The sequence below is a fragment of the Procambarus clarkii genome, chromosome 31, assembly GCF_040958095.1.
Source record: "Procambarus clarkii isolate CNS0578487 chromosome 31, FALCON_Pclarkii_2.0, whole genome shotgun sequence".
Classification (NCBI taxonomy): domain Eukaryota; kingdom Metazoa; phylum Arthropoda; class Malacostraca; order Decapoda; family Cambaridae; genus Procambarus; species Procambarus clarkii.
This window is the reverse complement of record NC_091180.1, coordinates 18,066,981-18,084,614: the sequence shown is the minus strand read 5'-3', so window position 1 is coordinate 18,084,614 and position 17,634 is coordinate 18,066,981. Positions and strand designations below refer to the sequence as shown.

The 17,634-nt window shown below is 45.5% G+C and overlaps 2 protein-coding genes across 2 annotated transcripts in view; one reads left to right on the top strand and one right to left on the bottom strand.

Annotated features, from left to right (window-relative positions):
* Positions 1-537: 537 nt before the first annotated feature.
* LOC138370201 (G-box-binding factor-like) lies at positions 538-1,299 on the bottom strand. The gene has a single exon (XM_069334196.1). The coding sequence runs from the start codon at positions 1,297-1,299 to the stop codon at positions 538-540; it is 762 nt and encodes a 253-aa protein (XP_069190297.1).
* A 3,894-nt stretch (positions 1,300-5,193) lies between these two features.
* Positions 5,194-17,634, top strand: part of LOC123758874 (CD109 antigen) — a 69,006-nt gene continuing 56,565 nt past the window's right edge. Inside the window, exons 1-5 of the mRNA XM_045743641.2 lie at positions 5,194-5,812; positions 13,039-13,219; positions 13,822-13,981; positions 14,341-14,411; positions 16,969-17,020. Coding sequence (XP_045599597.2) covers positions 5,355-5,812; positions 13,039-13,219; positions 13,822-13,981; positions 14,341-14,411; positions 16,969-17,020 — 922 coding nt within the window. The 5' untranslated portion in view covers positions 5,194-5,354. The remainder of the gene's footprint in view (positions 5,813-13,038; positions 13,220-13,821; positions 13,982-14,340; positions 14,412-16,968; positions 17,021-17,634) is intronic.

The window sequence follows — 17,634 nt, the reverse complement described above, 5'->3', positions numbered from 1 at the left end:
GTGTGTGTGTGTGTGTGTGAGTGTGTGTGTGTGAGTGTGTGTGTGAGTGTGTGTGTGTGAGTGTGTGTGTGTGTGAGTGTGTGTGTGTGTGTGTGTGTGAGTGTGTGTGTGAATGTGTGTGTGTGTGTGCGTGTGTGTGTGTGTGTGTGTGTATCAAACGCACATTTTTCGGAACACATAATATAGTGAACAAATAGGTTCGTGATGTAGGATCGAACCTTCGTCACGGCCCTTGTGGATTTGATGCATCAGCCTATTGTGATTTGTGTGTGGTACATAAACTAGTGTTAGTGCCACCATACCCTTTGTTTACCTGGTTGTAATGCACCACCTGTTTACGTGTCTCGTTATGCAAAAGCAACTTGTTTATATCTTAAAACCTGTTTATCTTTTTTTGTCTCCTCTTGGCACTTAACACTTTTAGTTCTGACGGATTTGTTATCCATTTTTTGTGTTGTTCAATTGTGTTCAAATGAGTATTTTGTGTTTCATTGTACTTTTGTGTAGCACTGTTCAATAGGGGAGTGAATCCTTATGTCACACTGAACATGACGACTCAATACTCTTTAGGTGAAATTTGCCGCTTCTGTTGTGGCTGTGGTGGTCCTGTTGTGGCTTGTGGTGGTCCTGTTGTGGCTTGTGGTGGTTCTGTTGTGGCTTGTGGTGGTCCTGTTGTGGCTTGTGGTGGTTCTGTTGTGGCTTGTGGTGGTCCTGTTGTGGCTTGTGGTGGTCCTGTTGTGGCTTGTGGTGGTTCTGTTGTGGCTTGTGGTGGGTCTGTTGTGGCTTGTGGTGGTCCTGTTGTGGCTTGTGGTGGTTCTGTTGTGGCTTGTGGTGGTCCTGTTGTGGCTTGTGGTGGGTCTGTTGTGGCTTGTGGTGGTCCTGTTGTGGCTTGTGGTGGTTCTGTTGTGGCTTGTGGTGGTTCTGTTGTGGCTTGTGGTGGGTCTGTTGTGGCTTGTGGTGGTTCTGTTGTGGCTTGTGGTGGTCCTGTTGTGGCTTGTGGTGGTTCTGTTGTGGCTTGTGGTGGGTCTGTTGTGGCTTGTGGTGGTCCTGTTGTGGCTTGTGGTGGTTCTGTTGTGGCTTGTGGTGGGTCTGTTGTGGCTTGTGGTGGTCCTGTTGTGGCTTGTGGTGGTTCTGTTGTGGCTTGTGGTGGTCCTGTTGTGGCTTGTGGTGGTCCTGTTGTGGCTTGTGGTGGGTCTGTTGTGGCTTGTGATGCTTCTGTTGGAGAAGTATCAACAACAGGTTTCTGTTGCTACTGTTGGTCTCTCCGACCACCGGTTTATTAGTAGATATACCCAACATAACACCTGGGACTGGTAGATATACCCCAACATAACACCTGGGACTGGTAGATATACCCAACATAACACCTGGGACTGGTAGATATACCCCAACATAACACCTGGGACTGGTAGATATACCCAACATAACACCTGGGGCTGGTAGATATACCCAACATAACACCTGGGACTGGTAGATATACCCAACATAACACCTGGGGCTGGTAGATATACCCAACATAACACCTGGGGCTGGTAGATATACCCAACATAACAACTGGGACTGGTAGGTATACCCAACATAACACCTGGGGCTGGTAGATATACCCCACCATAACACCTGGGGCTGGTAGATATACCCAACATAACAACTGGGACTGGTAGGTATACCCAACATAACACCTGGGGCTGGTAGATATACCCAACATAACACCTGGGGCTGGTAGTAGATAGACCTAGTCTGACGAGCCTCTATATTTCACATATTTCTTAAAAGTCTACTTGTTATCGTAGCTAACATACTATAGTATGTTATATGATATATGTGTCGAATTCGTGGCTATAGTCAATAGTCACTAATTCGTACGTATTTAGCTTTCAGGTAGTAGTATACTGACTAGTAAAGAATTCTTATAAAATAAAGCTAAAATCCAAACTGAAATGTTCCTAGGCCTAGTATAGCACATATATGTACTATATTAGGCCTCATATATCGTGTATTAGGCCTAGGAAGGTTAGGTTAGGTTAGTTTGTCAAAGAAACACAAGTAAAAAATAGCTTTCCGGTTTGTCCAACTTCATAGTTCAGAGTTCTACTTTCTAATTTGGTTGTAAGTCGGTATATGTACTATGGTCGTCATGGTTACTATAAGTACTACCACGACAGGAAGATGGGCTGAAATATAACAACATATTAACATTTTCTGCTGAAATATAACAACATATTAACATTTTCTGCTGAAATATAACAACATATTAACATTTTCTGCTGAAATATAACAACATATTAACATTTTCTGAGTTCGTTATAATACTGCATTACATCCGGTGTTTACTTACACAAAAAACGATGAACTTAACAGCAAGTTCCCATTTTCTGTCATTTCCGGTAGAGGGGAAACTACATGAAACCCAGCGAGGTGAGGAGGCCGGACGCGGCGGGTAATGGCTCAGTTTGCGGGGAAGTGTGGCAGGGGTGAGTGACGCAGCTCCTGGACCCACTCCTCTGTGTGTGTAGTGACCTTCCTCCGCTCTCGCTGGCACCGCAGGCCAGAGTTGTTCTGCGGTGAAGCTGTTTGTTTAACGTGATTAGTGTTTCGGGTCTGAAAATACATAAGGTCTGTGGCAGGGACTCCGTGATGGGTCTCGGACCATGCCGTGTCTGACGTGAGGTGACCCGGTGTACTTGTTGGCGTCTGAAGACATCCAGGTTAGTCGTTAGACACTTATTTATTTATTTATTTATTTATTTATGCATATACAAGAAGGTACATTGGGAATGTGAGGATACATAAAATCGTAATTACAGTCTTGTAAAGCCACTAGTACGCGCAGCGTTTCGGGCAGATTTGTGAGTACATCTGTGTGAGTACATTTGGGTGAGTACACGCAATCAAGCAAATTGGAGACGTTATAAGTCTTAAGGCTCCTAAACTAAGTTAGTAAATTGTGAGAAAAGTTCAAGAAAAGTCAGGATAACACAAGTTGAAGTGGAGATTGACCAGACCACACACTAGAAAGTGAAGGGACGACGAGGTTTCGGTCCGTCCTGGACCATTCTCAAGTCGATTGTGTCTTCCCTTCTTGAAGTGGAGAGCCTGAGGAGACATGATAACAACATACAAGGTTTACGAGACACACGTAAAGTGGACAAAGTTAACGTGTTTATGCCTCGCGTCAACAAGGACCTCGTCCTTCAGTCAGCGACTGGTTGACTGGTTCCCGAAGGAGGTTCCGAGGGTCATTATCTACAGGGCCCGGTCTCTGTTCTCTCAACCAATAGGTCACATTTCTTTACGTTATCATAACCAACGTTACAAATGCAGCGTCTTAAGTAACGACCCGCAAATATTTACGTTTTCTATGTAACGGACTCGATAGGTTAATTGGGTTGTTTGGGTTGGCACGTTCTTGGTTAGGTTAAAAGGTTGGATTTTTGACGGAGTGACAAATCGCGAGAATGAGGTGCTATATGATTATGCCTTCTAGTTGTGGGTCAGGTCAACCAGGCTGTTGCACGCTGCTGCACGCACTCTGACGCGCAATGAAAGAGAAAGTGCTTTAACCAAACTTAATCCACTCTGAAAAGCAAATAATAAAAAGCAATAAGCTGTTGAAACAAATTACTGTCAATTAGAAAGTGGGGTCCAAGAGCTAAAGCAATATGTCCAAGAGCTGGGATATGAGACAGACTAAGAGCTGGGATATGGGACAGACTAAGAGCTGGGATATGAGACAGACTAAGAGCTGGGATATGAGACAGACTAAGAGCTGGGATATGAGACAGACTAAGAGCTGGGATATGAGACAGACTAAGAGCTGGGATATGAGACAGACTAAGAGCTGGGATATGAGACAGACTAAGAGCTGGGATATGGGACAGACTAAGAGCTGGGATATGAGACAGACTAAGAGCTGGGATATGAGACAGACTAAGAGCTGGGATATGAGACAGACTAAGAGCTGGGATATGAGACAGACTAAGAGCTGGGATATGAGACAGACTAAGAGCTGTGATATGAGACAGACTAAGAGCTGGGATATGAGACAGACTAAGAGCTGGGATATGAGACAGACTAAGAGCTGGGATATGGGACAGACTAAGAGCTGGGATATGGGATAGACTAAGAGCTGGGATATGAAGATTGACAATGAACTGAGACGTGAAAATAACGTAAACAAATTGTTGTTTAACCTATAGGATGCTTCTTGAACTCCGTACACATATCCCAGCTCTTAGTCTGTCTCATATCCCAGCTCTTAGTCTGTCTCATATCCCAGCTCTTAGTCTGTCTCATATTCCAGCTCTTAGTCTGTCTCATATCCCAGCTCTTAGTCTGTCTCATATCCCTTCTAGGGTTTATAATTAGCACAATGGCTTGACATTTTACCGTAGTTTCCCCTTCTTATTCCCATAATGAAGAAGTGATACCTTGGTGAACAAGAAAATGGGTTGAATCTTGACCTATGCAAAAACTCTCCAATGTATTAGGTAGATTAGTACACATACATATATACAATAATTCCATATGTATGCAATTACATATATGTGGTTATATTGTGCACAATAAAATCCCAATAGTTTGATATATCTATAAGATAATCTTTCGGAGCAATGCGATAGATCTGTTCTTGAGGTCATCGTGGTCTAGTGGGTAATGCTTCTGGGCGACCCCTCACAGTGTTCAAGAGAGAACTGGATAAACACCTCCAAAGGATACCTGATCAACCAGGCTGTGACTCGTACGTCAGGCTGCGAGCAGCCGCGTCCAACAGCCTGGTTGATCAGTCCGGCAACCAGGAGGCCTGGTCGACGACCGGGCCGCGGAGACGCTAAGCCCCGGAAGCACCTCAAGGTAACCTCAAGGTAAGGACCTGAGACGCGAGTTCGATACCACAGCATTGCTCCTGAAGACTGCCCCGTGCCTGTATCATTCCCTGGAATCACCTCAACGTCCAAGTTGCAGCCCCGCGCCTGTGCTGGGTAAGTCCATTACGGGCTCACCATAGCCCGTGCTACTTGCCCCGCTCCTGTGCCGGGTAAGTCCACTACGGGATCACCATATCCCGTGCTACTTGCCCCGCTCCTGTGCCGGGTAAGTCCACTACGGGCTCGCCATAGCCCGTGCTACTTGGAACTTTTGTTCTGAGTAACTGAATCTAAAACAACAACAACTCAACGTCTGTTTCACAACTCTTCTACAGGAAGTGAAGATCCAGCTGAGACAGCTGGTCCAGGGCCGAGTGTTCCAGCTGGGAGTGTCGACGCAGCCGTCAATCACTAATTACCAACCTCAACAGCCTCGTTAACCGCTTCCTCAGGACAAGGAACTCCTGCTACACTCTCAGGGTAGCCAGGATGACCTCAGGAGCCAGCAGGGAGCTGAGAGTGGTCCTCCCAGCCTTCCTAGTGCTGGGTTTCTCAGCGGCTATAGCCCAGGCACTAGGGAAAAGTGGCACTGTACCCAGTGCCAGTGTCTTAGCTGGCACTGGGGTTAATACCGGCATGCCAGGTGGCACTGGCAGTAATACCGGCGTGCCAGGTGGCACTGGCAGTAATACCGGCGTGCCAGGTGGCACTGGCAGTAATACCGGCATGCCAGGTGGCACTGGCAGTAATACCGGCGTGCCAGGTGGCACTGGCAGTAATGCCAGAGTCCCAGGTGATGCTGAACATGTTCAGGGTGATGGTGACAAGCGAAGCAGGCAGCTTCTGAACATGGCACTTCAAGGCACTGAACGAGGCGGTTGGAGTGCCAGGAATGCCAGTAACTCGTTCCCTGATCATCACCATCCTTCTCTCCTCAACACCAGGTCGTAAGTATTCTCTTCTCCATGTCTTACGTCATATTCACTACCGTAAACATATCCGTTTTCAAACATCCAGAACATACATCATCTGTCATATTTTTAGCCATGGTTACCTAATTATTATTGGGCACAGTGACGGCTTCGCTTCTTGTTGGGTTGACGTTCGAGCACTGATATTCCAAGAGCCTGACGACCGTTCCTTTTCTCCGTCCTTAGATCCTAGTTTTTTTTTTTTTTTTTTTTTTTTTTTGAGATATATACAAGAGTTGTTACATTCTTGTACAGCCACTAGTACGCGTAGCGTTTCGGGCAGGTCCCTGGAATACGATCCCCTGCCGCGAAGAATCGTTTTTTCATCCAAGTACACATTTTACTGTTGCGTTAAACAGAGGCTACAGTTAAGGAATTGCGCCCAGTAAATCCTCCCCGGCCAGGATACGAACCCATGACATAGCGCTCGCGGAACGCCAGGCGAGTGTCTTACCACTACACCACGGAGACTGCTAAGTTCTTTATCTGTCCTTAGCTCTTAGTCTATCTTATATCCCAGCTCTTAGTCTGTCTTATATCCCAGCTCTTAGTCTATCCTATATCCCAGCTCTTAGTCTGTCTTATATCCCAGCTCTTAGTCTATCTTATATCCCAGCTTTTAGTCTATCTTATATCCCAGCTCTTAATCTATCTTATATCCCAGCTCTTAGTCTGTCTTATATCCCAGCTCTTAGTCTATCCTATATCCCAGCTCTTAGTCTGTCTTATATCCCAGCTCTTAGTCTATCTTATATCCCAGCTTTTAATCTATCTTATATCCCAGCTCTTAGTCTAACCTCCACGACTGACCAACCTCCGGAAACACTCGGGGTTCAATTTTTCATCAAATTCTGTATTCATCAAATATGTATATATATATATATTCATGTGTATATATGTATATGTGTGTGTTGAACACCTGTATCCTCATCATTCTAGTTATGCTCACCTGTAGAGGCTGTTGGGGACCATGAAATCATCGCTACATCCCGCGGATCTGTGCTTCGCTGGGTGTGTTCACTGACTTCTTTATATGGGGGTTGAGGGTGGCAATAGAGATGGGGATTGATGGGGGGGAAAGGGGAGGGTGATGGGGGCAAGGGGGGTGTATGGGGGGAATAGGTTGGTCACTTATCTTTGTCATATGTAGTGTTGTTATGTGTAGTTTAAGTATATATATTAATACACCGTCATTGGAATTGTAATCTGCTACAAATAATATTAATTTTGTCAGGTAATTTATGGTGTATAACCTGGGTTATGGTGGTCCAAGTGAAGTAGTTAGACAACTCGTTAACTCGGTGTAGGCTAGTAACCCAGAGCTCAGGAATGGGGTTGAGTCGGTCAAGGATACTGATACTGTACTCAGCTAGTTGTGCTTGTGGGGGGTTGAGCTCTGGTTCTTTGGTCCCGCCTCTCAACTGTTACTGTGTAGTGACATCTGTGACTCTCCCAGCAGCTCACCTGGGTCGGGTTCCATATGTGTTCCATCTTGGTGTGAGTCGTTCTGCGCTAAATGGCCTCTCTGTCTCTCTCTCTCTCTCTCTCTCTCTCTCTCTCTCTCTCTCTCTCTCTCTCTCTCTCTCTCTCTCTCTCTCTCTCTCTCTCTCTCTCTCTCTCTCTCCTTTCGCCATCTGTTTCCTACCAGAGAGGTACTCTCAAATCCTATTAGCTTCCTACAAGTCTAGTATCCTACAACTCTCTTGTTTGGAACTGTATCAACTACCTTCTTACAGTCAAGGAATTCACAATGTGCTCATCCATCCATTTCCTGCTTTACCTTAGTTTACCTGAGTGCCACGAGCACTAGTGTCCTAGAGTGGGACAGAAGCCGGCGGCTTGTTGCCTTGTTATGAACACCAGTAGGTTGGTCACGGTGTTTCTGTGTCTGTGTGTGTGTGTGTGTGTGTGTGTGTGTGTGTGTGTGTGTGTGTGTGTGTCTGTGTGTGTGTGTGTGTGTGTGTGTGTGTGTGTGTGTGTGTGTGTGTGTGTGTGTGTGTGTGTGTGTGTCCGGAGACAATAAGAAACTGCTACTAAGTATTCGATGTGTACTTTCGTAAGGTCACCGCTACGCGGACTGGCATAAGTCGAGGACATTGATTCTCTGACTCCTGTGATATGTCAGCCTCTGATGGGTGGACTCGTGCATCCTCACCTCGCTTTGAAAAATATATTTCACAAGCGTGTTATGAAACTCATTTGTAATGGTAAATTATGTGAATATATTCTGTCAGTTTAATATCCGGATGTATTTGTCAGTTGTATTTCTGCATTGTATATATATTAGTTATATTTCTGTATTGTATATGTCTGTTGTATTTTGTTTATGTCAACCATATTTCTCCAGAAGAGTAGAGGGTTATACCTGCAAACAAATATATCTATATAAATATAAATGTATATGTTCTTTTGTTCAAAATCGCTAATCTCCGAAAGTTCTTCACCGATTCCTTTGGAATTTTCACACAACGCATCGGAGAGGGTTTTTATATACTTACTATATAGATGCCACATCTGTGACGGGGAAAAACATGTTTTATCGAAAAGCTGTATTTTTCATGTGAGGTAAATCTTCGAAACCTCTTTACCGATTGCTTTGAAATTTTAACACAACGTTGTATTTGAATAGGCGCGTGTTTTTATATACCTACAATATACATGCCTCACCTGAGACAGGAAAAAACATTTTTTTTTTTTAAACAGCGCCATCTGCTGAACATAATACATTGTGAGTGCGTACTTTGTACCCAAGATGTGTGCGTGCGTATACGCGCTCATCAGGTTATGCGCCACGTGGGAAAACCGGTTCCCAAGACTCTTTGTCACATCTAATCAAGTCTTAAGCGTCACAAAAATTCGGCAGTATTGCTGTATTTCAATAATTTAATAAAGTGCGTAAACCCCTTTGCTTGAGACGCTCCCGTTGTGGAATAAGTTGTTGTAGATTTAGAAGCGACGAAGATCTTGTGATTGGATGCTCCCCGACGTACCAGTGAAGGATTAATCGCGAAGCCCGGATAAGGTGAATCACCAAGCCTAATCGCGAAACGAGTGACGCCAATCACTGGAAACTAATATGCCTCTCGGCCATATAAACGCACAGACAGGCAGATAATTGGCGACCCCCAGGAGTCCCTCAGGGTGACAAGCAGGAGCCAGAAGACGGCTGAAGAAGAACGGCTGGCCAGCCGCCCAGCACAGCCGAGGGCCCACCAGGAGCCCGCCAAGACCCACCAACGCCCAACACCTCTCGGCCAAGCCGGCTCCGGTTCTCACCCCGCCAGGAGAACCAGCTAGAACACGTGAAAAACTATATCAACAATCCCGTGACCCAAAGGCAATATGTGCGCCAGGCGTCATATAAACTGGACCGTTGAAGACAGGCGCCAAACTTCAGTATCAAATCCAAAATCGCAAAATCAAACGTGAACCGGTGGCTGCCAAGGAGGAGGAGGAGGCGTCCAGCCGTCCGCTCGGCGTCAAGGTTGAACCAGGAGTCCGTTGTGGATTAAGTCAGCGGCATTACTGTTGACAGCCGTTAAGTCCTTTGTTTACGTTCTTGTAGATCCGGATTCGTGAAGACGCACAAATCCGTTGTGGCCGATTGAATTACCGGATTAATTAAGGTAGACTATTTATTCCATCTTAACCGGTCAGATATCCATGGGTTTACTGCTATCGTAACCGGTCTATAGCATGGGTTTACTTATATCTTAACCGGTCAGATGTTCAAGACATGAGTTTACTTCTGTCTTAAGCCCGAAACGCTATGCATGTTGAGGCTTTACAAGAATGTAAAAACATCAATGCTATATACTATAAACCCAATGTACCTTCTTGTATATATATATAAATAAATAAATAAATAAATTAAGCGTTGAGATGTCCATGGGATGGTGTAACTTCCTGAGCTTCCACCAGGTGGCAGTATAAGCAAGGGGGCGTGGCCAAGGGCGGTGAGTCGCCATCTTTGATTTCGTCTCCTCTATTCAGACAGAAGTTAATATAGATAACTTAGGGAATGCTGATAGCTGAACTTAGGGTATATATCAACCCATCCTCTTGTTTAGATAGCATCTATTGTGTCGGTCGTCAATAGTTACGATTCGTACGTACTTAGCTCTTAGTAGTATATTGACTAGTAAGGAATTCTTATCAAACATATGAAGCTAAAAGCAAATTTAAATATTCTTAGGCCTAGTATAGCACACATATATGTACTATATTAGGCCTCAGATATCGTGTATTAGGCCTAGAAAGATTAGGTTACTTTAGTTTGTCAAAGCAACACAAGTAAAAAATTGTATTCCATTTTGTCCAACTCAATAGTAAGATTTCTACTTTCTAATTTGGTTGTAGGTGGATATATATACTATAGTCCTCATGGGTACTATAAGTACTGCCACAACACGAGGAGGGGCTGTATATAGCCTGTTCTTTCCTGTAGATAGCACAGTCGTAATCTGGAGGCGCATGAGGTACTCCTGAGGTACTCCTGAAGTACTCCTGAGGTACTCTTGAGGTACTCCTGAGGTACTCCTGAGGTACTCCTGAGGTACTCCTGAGGTACTCCTGAGGTACTCTTGAGGTACTGCTGACTCTTAAAACCTGAGGTAGTTATAAGGTACTGCTGAGGTACTCCCCAAACCTGTTCTACTACCTCGGCTCTTCCACCAGTTCGATCTCCTTTGACCAGACTGCAGCAGCTGACCGGTTCACACACACCGGTTTTGGGGTTCCCGCCTTCTCCTCCTCCTCCTCCTCCTCCTCTTCCCCCTCCTCCTCCTCCGTCCCGGAGCTCCTTCGGAAAAGACAAGTCAGTCTGAGGTTGGTCATCTGGGGCCAGATTCACGAAGCAGTTACGCAAGCACTTACGAACCTGTATATCTTTTCTCAATCTTTGGCAGTTTTGTTTACAATTACTAAACGGTTAATGAGCTCCGAAGCACCAGGAGACTGTTTATAACAATAACAACAGCTAATTTTGATGTTTTCATGCTTGTAAACTGTTTAATAAATGTAACCGAAGCCGTCAAAGATTGAGGAAAGATGTACACGTTCGTAAGTACTTGCGTAACTGCTTCGTGAATCTGGCCCCTGATCCTTCGTGTAATGCTTTAGTCTCTCCTTCAGACACCGCGGGTCCAGAAGCTTTTGAGAATCAGATCTTTTAAGTAGCACGAGTTAGGATGCTGCTGGACACCAGATCCTTCAAGTAATACAAGCTAGAGGTCTGTCTGTGTCCCTGCTCGTGTTCTTACTTTCACAACGAGAATGGTAAGCAAAACAAATCTCCTGAAGCCCACATCAAACTAATAACATCGGCGGCATATGCGAGGCTGGCTATCATCAGAACTGCCTTCAGGAACCTGTGTAAGGAATCATTCAGAGCCTTGTATACCACATATGTAAGACCAATCCTGGAGTATGCGGCCCCAGCATGGAGCCCGTACCTTGTCAAGCACAAGACGAAGTTGGAAAAAGTTCAGAGGTATGCCACTATGCTAGTCCCAGAACTAAGAAGCATGAGTTACGAGGAAAGGCTGCGGGAAATGCACCTCACGACACTGGAAGACAGAAGAGTAAGAGGAGATATGATCATTACCTACAAAATTCTCAGAGGAATTGAGAGGGTAAACAAAGATAAACTGTTTAACACGGGTGATACGCGAACAAGGGGACACAGGTGGAGACTGAGTACCCACATGAGCCACAGGGACGTTAGAAAGAACTTTTTCAGTGTCAGAGTAGTTAACAGGTGGAATGCATTAGGCAGTGATGTGGTGGAGGCTGACTCCATACACAGTTTCAAATGTAGATATGATAGAGCCCAGTAGGCTCAGGAACCTGTACACCAGTTGATTGACGGTTGAGAGGCGGGACCAAAGAGCCAGAGCTCAACACTTAAAAAAAGTGAAAACAGGTGCACGTGCCTTAGTGCGCGTCCAGAGGGAACGCGGAGTGCCATCTCCATAAATCCTGTTTGTTCAACACAACTTTTGGGCCGATGGTTCAGTAGTTACGGCAGGTTTTTTGGCCCAAGTGTTTCTAAAGAGTTTGTGGTGGCGCCCGTTTTTTGTTGAGATCAAGCGGCGCCTAGGGATAACTGCGGCGTTTAAGGGGTCACTTTTTGTTGCGCTGAGGCCGGGTGGAGGTGTGTCGGGGCGCCGCGTTCAGTTTCCGCGCTTTTTAGAGTTGTGACGGGACGAGTCACAGCTTATGGTGTAGTGAGTGTTGATGACTAGTGACTGGCGGGGAGGGAAGGTATCGTTATGGGGGGAGTATTATGTTATCTGTCCCCCATATCTCTCACACACACAGTCGTAACCCAGCACGGTCATTAGAGCACCAAGGTTACCAGGGCTCTGGAGTACTTCATGCTCCAGATACAAAACTCAAGTCCACCTTGACCTCTGCAAATGACCCATATATTAACCACCACTTGCCCCCCCCCCCTCCCCTCATTGTCCCCCACTCCTCCTCCCCCATTGTTCCCCCCACTCCCCCCCCCATGGTAACCTACTCCCCCTCCCATGGTAACTTTACTCACACTACGCATCGCTATTTTTCTCACCCCTAGTGTTTAATTTCCTCTATTTTATATCATTCTTGTGGTTTGCAAGAATTAGGCTCATGAGAAAACCTCATCAAATCTATCCATTTCTTGTATATATCAATATGTATTTCTTGTATATATCAATATGTATTTGTTATATATATCAATATGTATTTGTTGCTCGTATCAGTATGCATTTCTTGCCATGTTAATACGCAATTATTTCATGTTAATGTGTATTTGTGCTTATATGAATATGCATCCTTAGCCCATTCCAGTACCTGTGTCAACACGTGTCTGACACATGTGTCAACATATGTCTGACACATGTGTCAACATGTGTCTAACCCATGTCAACACGTGTCTGACACATGTCAACACGTATCTGACCCATGTGTCAACATGTGTCTAACCCATGTCAACACGTGTCTGACACATGTCAACACGTATCTGACCCATGTGTCAACATGTGTCTAACCCATGTCAACACGTGTCTGACACATGTGTCAACATATGTCTGACACATGTGTCAACATATGTCTGACACATGTGTCAACACGTGTCTGTCACATGTCAACACGTGTCTGACACATGTCAACACGTGTCTGACACATGTCAACACGTGTCTGACACATGTCATCTACAGGAGCTACATCATCTCGGCCCCTCGGCTGGCTCGGCCGGCGACCGTGTACCGCCTGGTGGTTGGGATCCTCTCGGGTTCGAGCCCCGTCCAGGTCACCGCGCACTTGACCTCCCCCGAGGTCAACCTTGACCCCGCCCACGCCCTCATTGCCCCGGGGGAGTCCCAGGACCTTCTTATCCAGGTGGGTGAGTGGTGGATATCAGGAGGGGGGGGGGGCATCCAGGTGGATAAGGATGGATGGTGGATAAGGTGGATAATCTTCAGGGTGGATGAAGGGTGACTCATCCAGGTGGATGAAGGGTGACTCATCCAGGTGGATGAAGGGTGACTCATCCAGCCGGATAAAGGGTGACTCATCCAGCCGGATGAAGGGTGACTCATCCAGGTGGATGAAGGGTGACTCATCCAGGTGGATGAAGGGTGACTCATCTAAATGTGAGTCGACGGCTTGTCTAAAATTCCTCAAAAATCGAACCAATACTTTTTTGTGTTATTGTTTATCATTGGCCGAAAATAACATCGTCTTGTAGAACCCTTGATGCTATTGGTCCCTGCGGCCCAACGTGTTCTGCTACGCTATTGGTGGAAGATTACCAGGTGTTATGCCATTGGACCTTTGTGGACGAATCACCGTAGCAGGATGGTAACCTGCTGGCTATTGGTCTGAAAGTGTTATCTGTCATGCCATTGGTCCCTCGAAGTTTGTTCATTGTAGGAAGTTGAAAGCCTAGCTATTGGCTGCTTGTACCTGCAGCCAACTCTGACCTTATTGGCTTTTTGCAGGTGCCATACTCCAGTGGTGTGCGTTCCTACACGCTATTGGTGGAGGGATACAGAGGCCACGCCCTCGTCTTCCGTAACTCCACCCACGTGACGGCCACGCCCACCTTCCTAACTATCATCATGCATCTTTCAAGACCTTGCTTCACCGGCAGCCAGGAGGGTAGGTGCACGGCACACTCAAGGAGCCCAAGAGCTAGAACCTCACCTCAGTAGCCACAGCTAGATAAACAACACACACCCCGGGTACGGAGGCTACGAGGCAGGGCTTATGAGCTAGATCTCAATCTCCACAGACACAACTAAAACAACACACGATTGATTGTTGAGAGGCGGGACCAAAGAGCCAAAGCTCAACCCCCGCAAGCACAATTAGGTAAGTACACGGTAGCTAGAAAAGTGGGGCCCAAGAGCTAGATCTAGTTGTACTAGTGGCTTTAGGTATGTACTATCTCTATCTTTAAATCTAATATTATGTAACTCAATGTATATCTAAGTCTAAATCTAAATCTAAATCAACAGTCGGAGTCCGGATGATTCTACTGACAACGGATCTCAAGCCCTATGACGACCCTGTCGACGTCTCCATACTGGTAAGTAAGACAACCTCCCACCCTTGTGTCGGTGGCGTCAGGTGTGCCTCCCGGTCTTCCTCTCTCACACCTGAGTACACCTGACACCCACCACACACACACCTGAGTACACCAGACAGCCACCACACACACCTGAGTACACCTGACACCCACCACACACACCTGAGTACACCTGGCAGCCACCACACACGCCTGAGTACACCTGACACCCACCACACACACACCTGAGTACACCTGATAGCCACCCCCACACACACCTGAGAACACCTGACAACCATCCCACACACACCTGAGTACACCTGACAGCCACCCCCCACACACACCTGAGAACACCTGACAACCATCCCACACACCTGAGTACACCTGATAGCCACCACACACACCTGAGAAACAAGGAAGTAACGAGAGATGGTCCGCCCTGAACCATTATCATGTCATGTAAAGAGTAGCAGAGAAAGTATCAAGTAGCAGAGAAAGTAGCAGAAAAAGTAACAAACTTTCCAATAAAAGTGTCTTAACGCTAGAACTCCTTTGACTGTGAAGTAGAAGGGTACAAAACAGGTACTAAACAAGACCCATTGTTCGTCACAGAGTTGTTATTGATATAAAAAAACAAAAGAAAAACAGTACTCGGTCTCGCGCTCGTTCAGTTCCTTAATTACAACCTGACGTAAAGGTAATTATACGCGCGGTTGTTGTCGTAACACTTTCTCGACATTTGGGCAATTCATCATTGCGTTCAACTCGAGCAAAAACTCGAGGAATTTGCAAAATATCTTTTAAGGAAAGATCTTCAACCGTTTGTTTTTTATTTCTGGCTGTTCATTGGACCATTAACAGGGACGGACCATTAATTAGACCATTAACACCGGTGGTTGGAGACGTTAATGCGTCCCTGAGGGCCACCCTGGGGGCGTTGCTGGGGCCCTGGATATGTGTCTTGTGGGTTGGCTGCCGCTTTATCAAGCCTAGTCTCTTGTCATGTTGCAATGCAAATAATTGTATCCAGAATCTAAACTCTTAACCTATCCTAATGCAGGCCTAAATATATAATAAATTCTAATATATAATATTCACAAATATCTGCGAAAATATCGAGTTTTATTACACAGAACGTTGAAATTTATAAATACGTTTTGGCCGCCGCTTGAACGAGCCTAGCCTAAGGACGGCTGGTGGGGGTACTATTAGGTACTTTTCTCCAGCGGAAAATGAATATATCTCCCGAGGCAGAGATGATGGGATTGCGGTTTCTACCTAAGCCAAACCTATTCTGTGGTTTCCTTCACGAATAAAGAAAGCGTGAATATTGTTATTTCTTTCATTGATAGAAATGAAAACTTGAATTGACTGACGGGACCTTCAGTCTGGGATTGTGAACTTATTTGTCTCCAGTATTATAAGATGCAATTTGTTGCAATAGATTGCGAGGAACTAGTGTGTGTGTGTGTGTGTGTGTGTGTGTGTGTGTGTGTGTGTGTGTGTGTGTGCGTGTGTGTGTGTGTGTGTGTGTGTGTGTGTGTGTGTGTGTGTGTGTGTGTGTGTGTGTGTGCGTGTGTGTGTGTGTGTGTGTGTGTGTGTGTGTGTGTGTGTGTGTGTGTGCGTGTGTGTGTGTGTGTGTGTGTGTGTGTGTGTGTGTGTGTGTGTGTGTGTGTGTGTGTGTGCGTGCGTGTGTGTGTGTGGAGGCATATATCAGGTCATCTCTAGGTGACCTCAGGCTTGAAGGAGTTGATGCACTTTATCAGAGTCCACAACTACTGAGGTCCTGGTTCACGCCCTTCAGGGGACACTGAACTACCTTGTTCGCTCTTCTTGGCTCTAATTGTTGTTTGTGACTTAGGGAGTGTTGTTTGTGACTTAGGGAGTGTTGTTTGTGACTTAGGGAGTGTTGTTTGTGACTTAGGGAGAGTTGTTTGTGACTTAGGGAGAGTTGTTTGTGACTTAGGGAGTGTTGTTTGTGACTTAGGGAGTGTTGTTTGTGACTTAGGGAGAGTTGTTTGTGACTTAGGGAGAGTTGTTTGTGACTTAGGGAGTGTTGTTTGTGACTTAGGGAGTGTTGTTTGTGACTTAGGGAGTGTTGTTTGTGACTTAGGGAGTGTTGTTTGTGACTTAGGGAGTGTTGTTTGTGACTTAGGGAGTGTTGTTTGTGACTTAGGGAGTGTTGTTTGTGACTTAGGGAGTGTTGTTTGTGACTTAGGGAGTGTTGTTTGTGACTTAAAAGGGTAGGATGTCAAATAAATTTGTTTTTAATGAGGCAAAAATTATCAATTATCATCAGGGAACTAAAAAATGTTGATTTAAAAAGAGTAATTGTGGGTGTATATAGATAATTGGTTAGGTCTTACACTTGCTGTTTTGGTCCCTATGGATTTGCTAATGATGAGAAATAGGATTTGTACGTGGGAAATAGGCATGCTGGATTATTATTTGTCTCTCTCTCTCTCTCTCTCTCTCTCTCTCTCTCTCTCTCTCTCTCTCTCTCTCTCTCTCTCTCTCTCTCTCTCTCTCTCTCTCTCTCTCTCTCTCTCTCTCCATAATATTCTCTCCCTATTCCCAGGACCCGGAAGAAAATATCGTCAAGCGATGGGTGTCACGCTCTCCTCACATAGGTAAGTTCTCTACCTATTTTTGTGTTGGTGTGGGTTACCTCTCTTATCCCCTGGTGTGGGTACCTCCCTTACCCCCTGGTGTGGGGTACCCTCCTTACCCCTGGTGTGTGGGTACCTCCCTTACCTCTAGTGAATTCCCTTAGTCTCTCTTCAAACCCCAGCTGTTAGTCTATCTCATATCTTTTCCAGATGCTATGTAATCATATGGCATAGGGATGTCCTCATACCTTCACTCACAGGGGTCCTCATACACGAGTTGAGTGTTGGTGGTTAACTCGGTGCTAACTTCTCCAGAGGTCAGATTCACGAAAGCACTTACGAACCTGTACATCTTTTCTCAATCTTTGGCGGCTTTGTTTACAATTATTAAACAGTTAATGAGCTCCGAAGCACCAGGAGGCTGTTTATAACAATAACAACAGTTGATTGGCAAGTTTTCATGCTTGTAAACTGTTTAATAAACGTAACCAAAGCCGTCAAAGATTGAGGAGAGATGTACACGTTCGTAAGTGCTTTCGTGAATCTGGCCCCAGGTCATTAACCTCCTGACGAAGCGCCGCTGGAAGGCAAGATTGATTATACATGATCTTGCAATTGTGCTTTTTGTCCGCTTG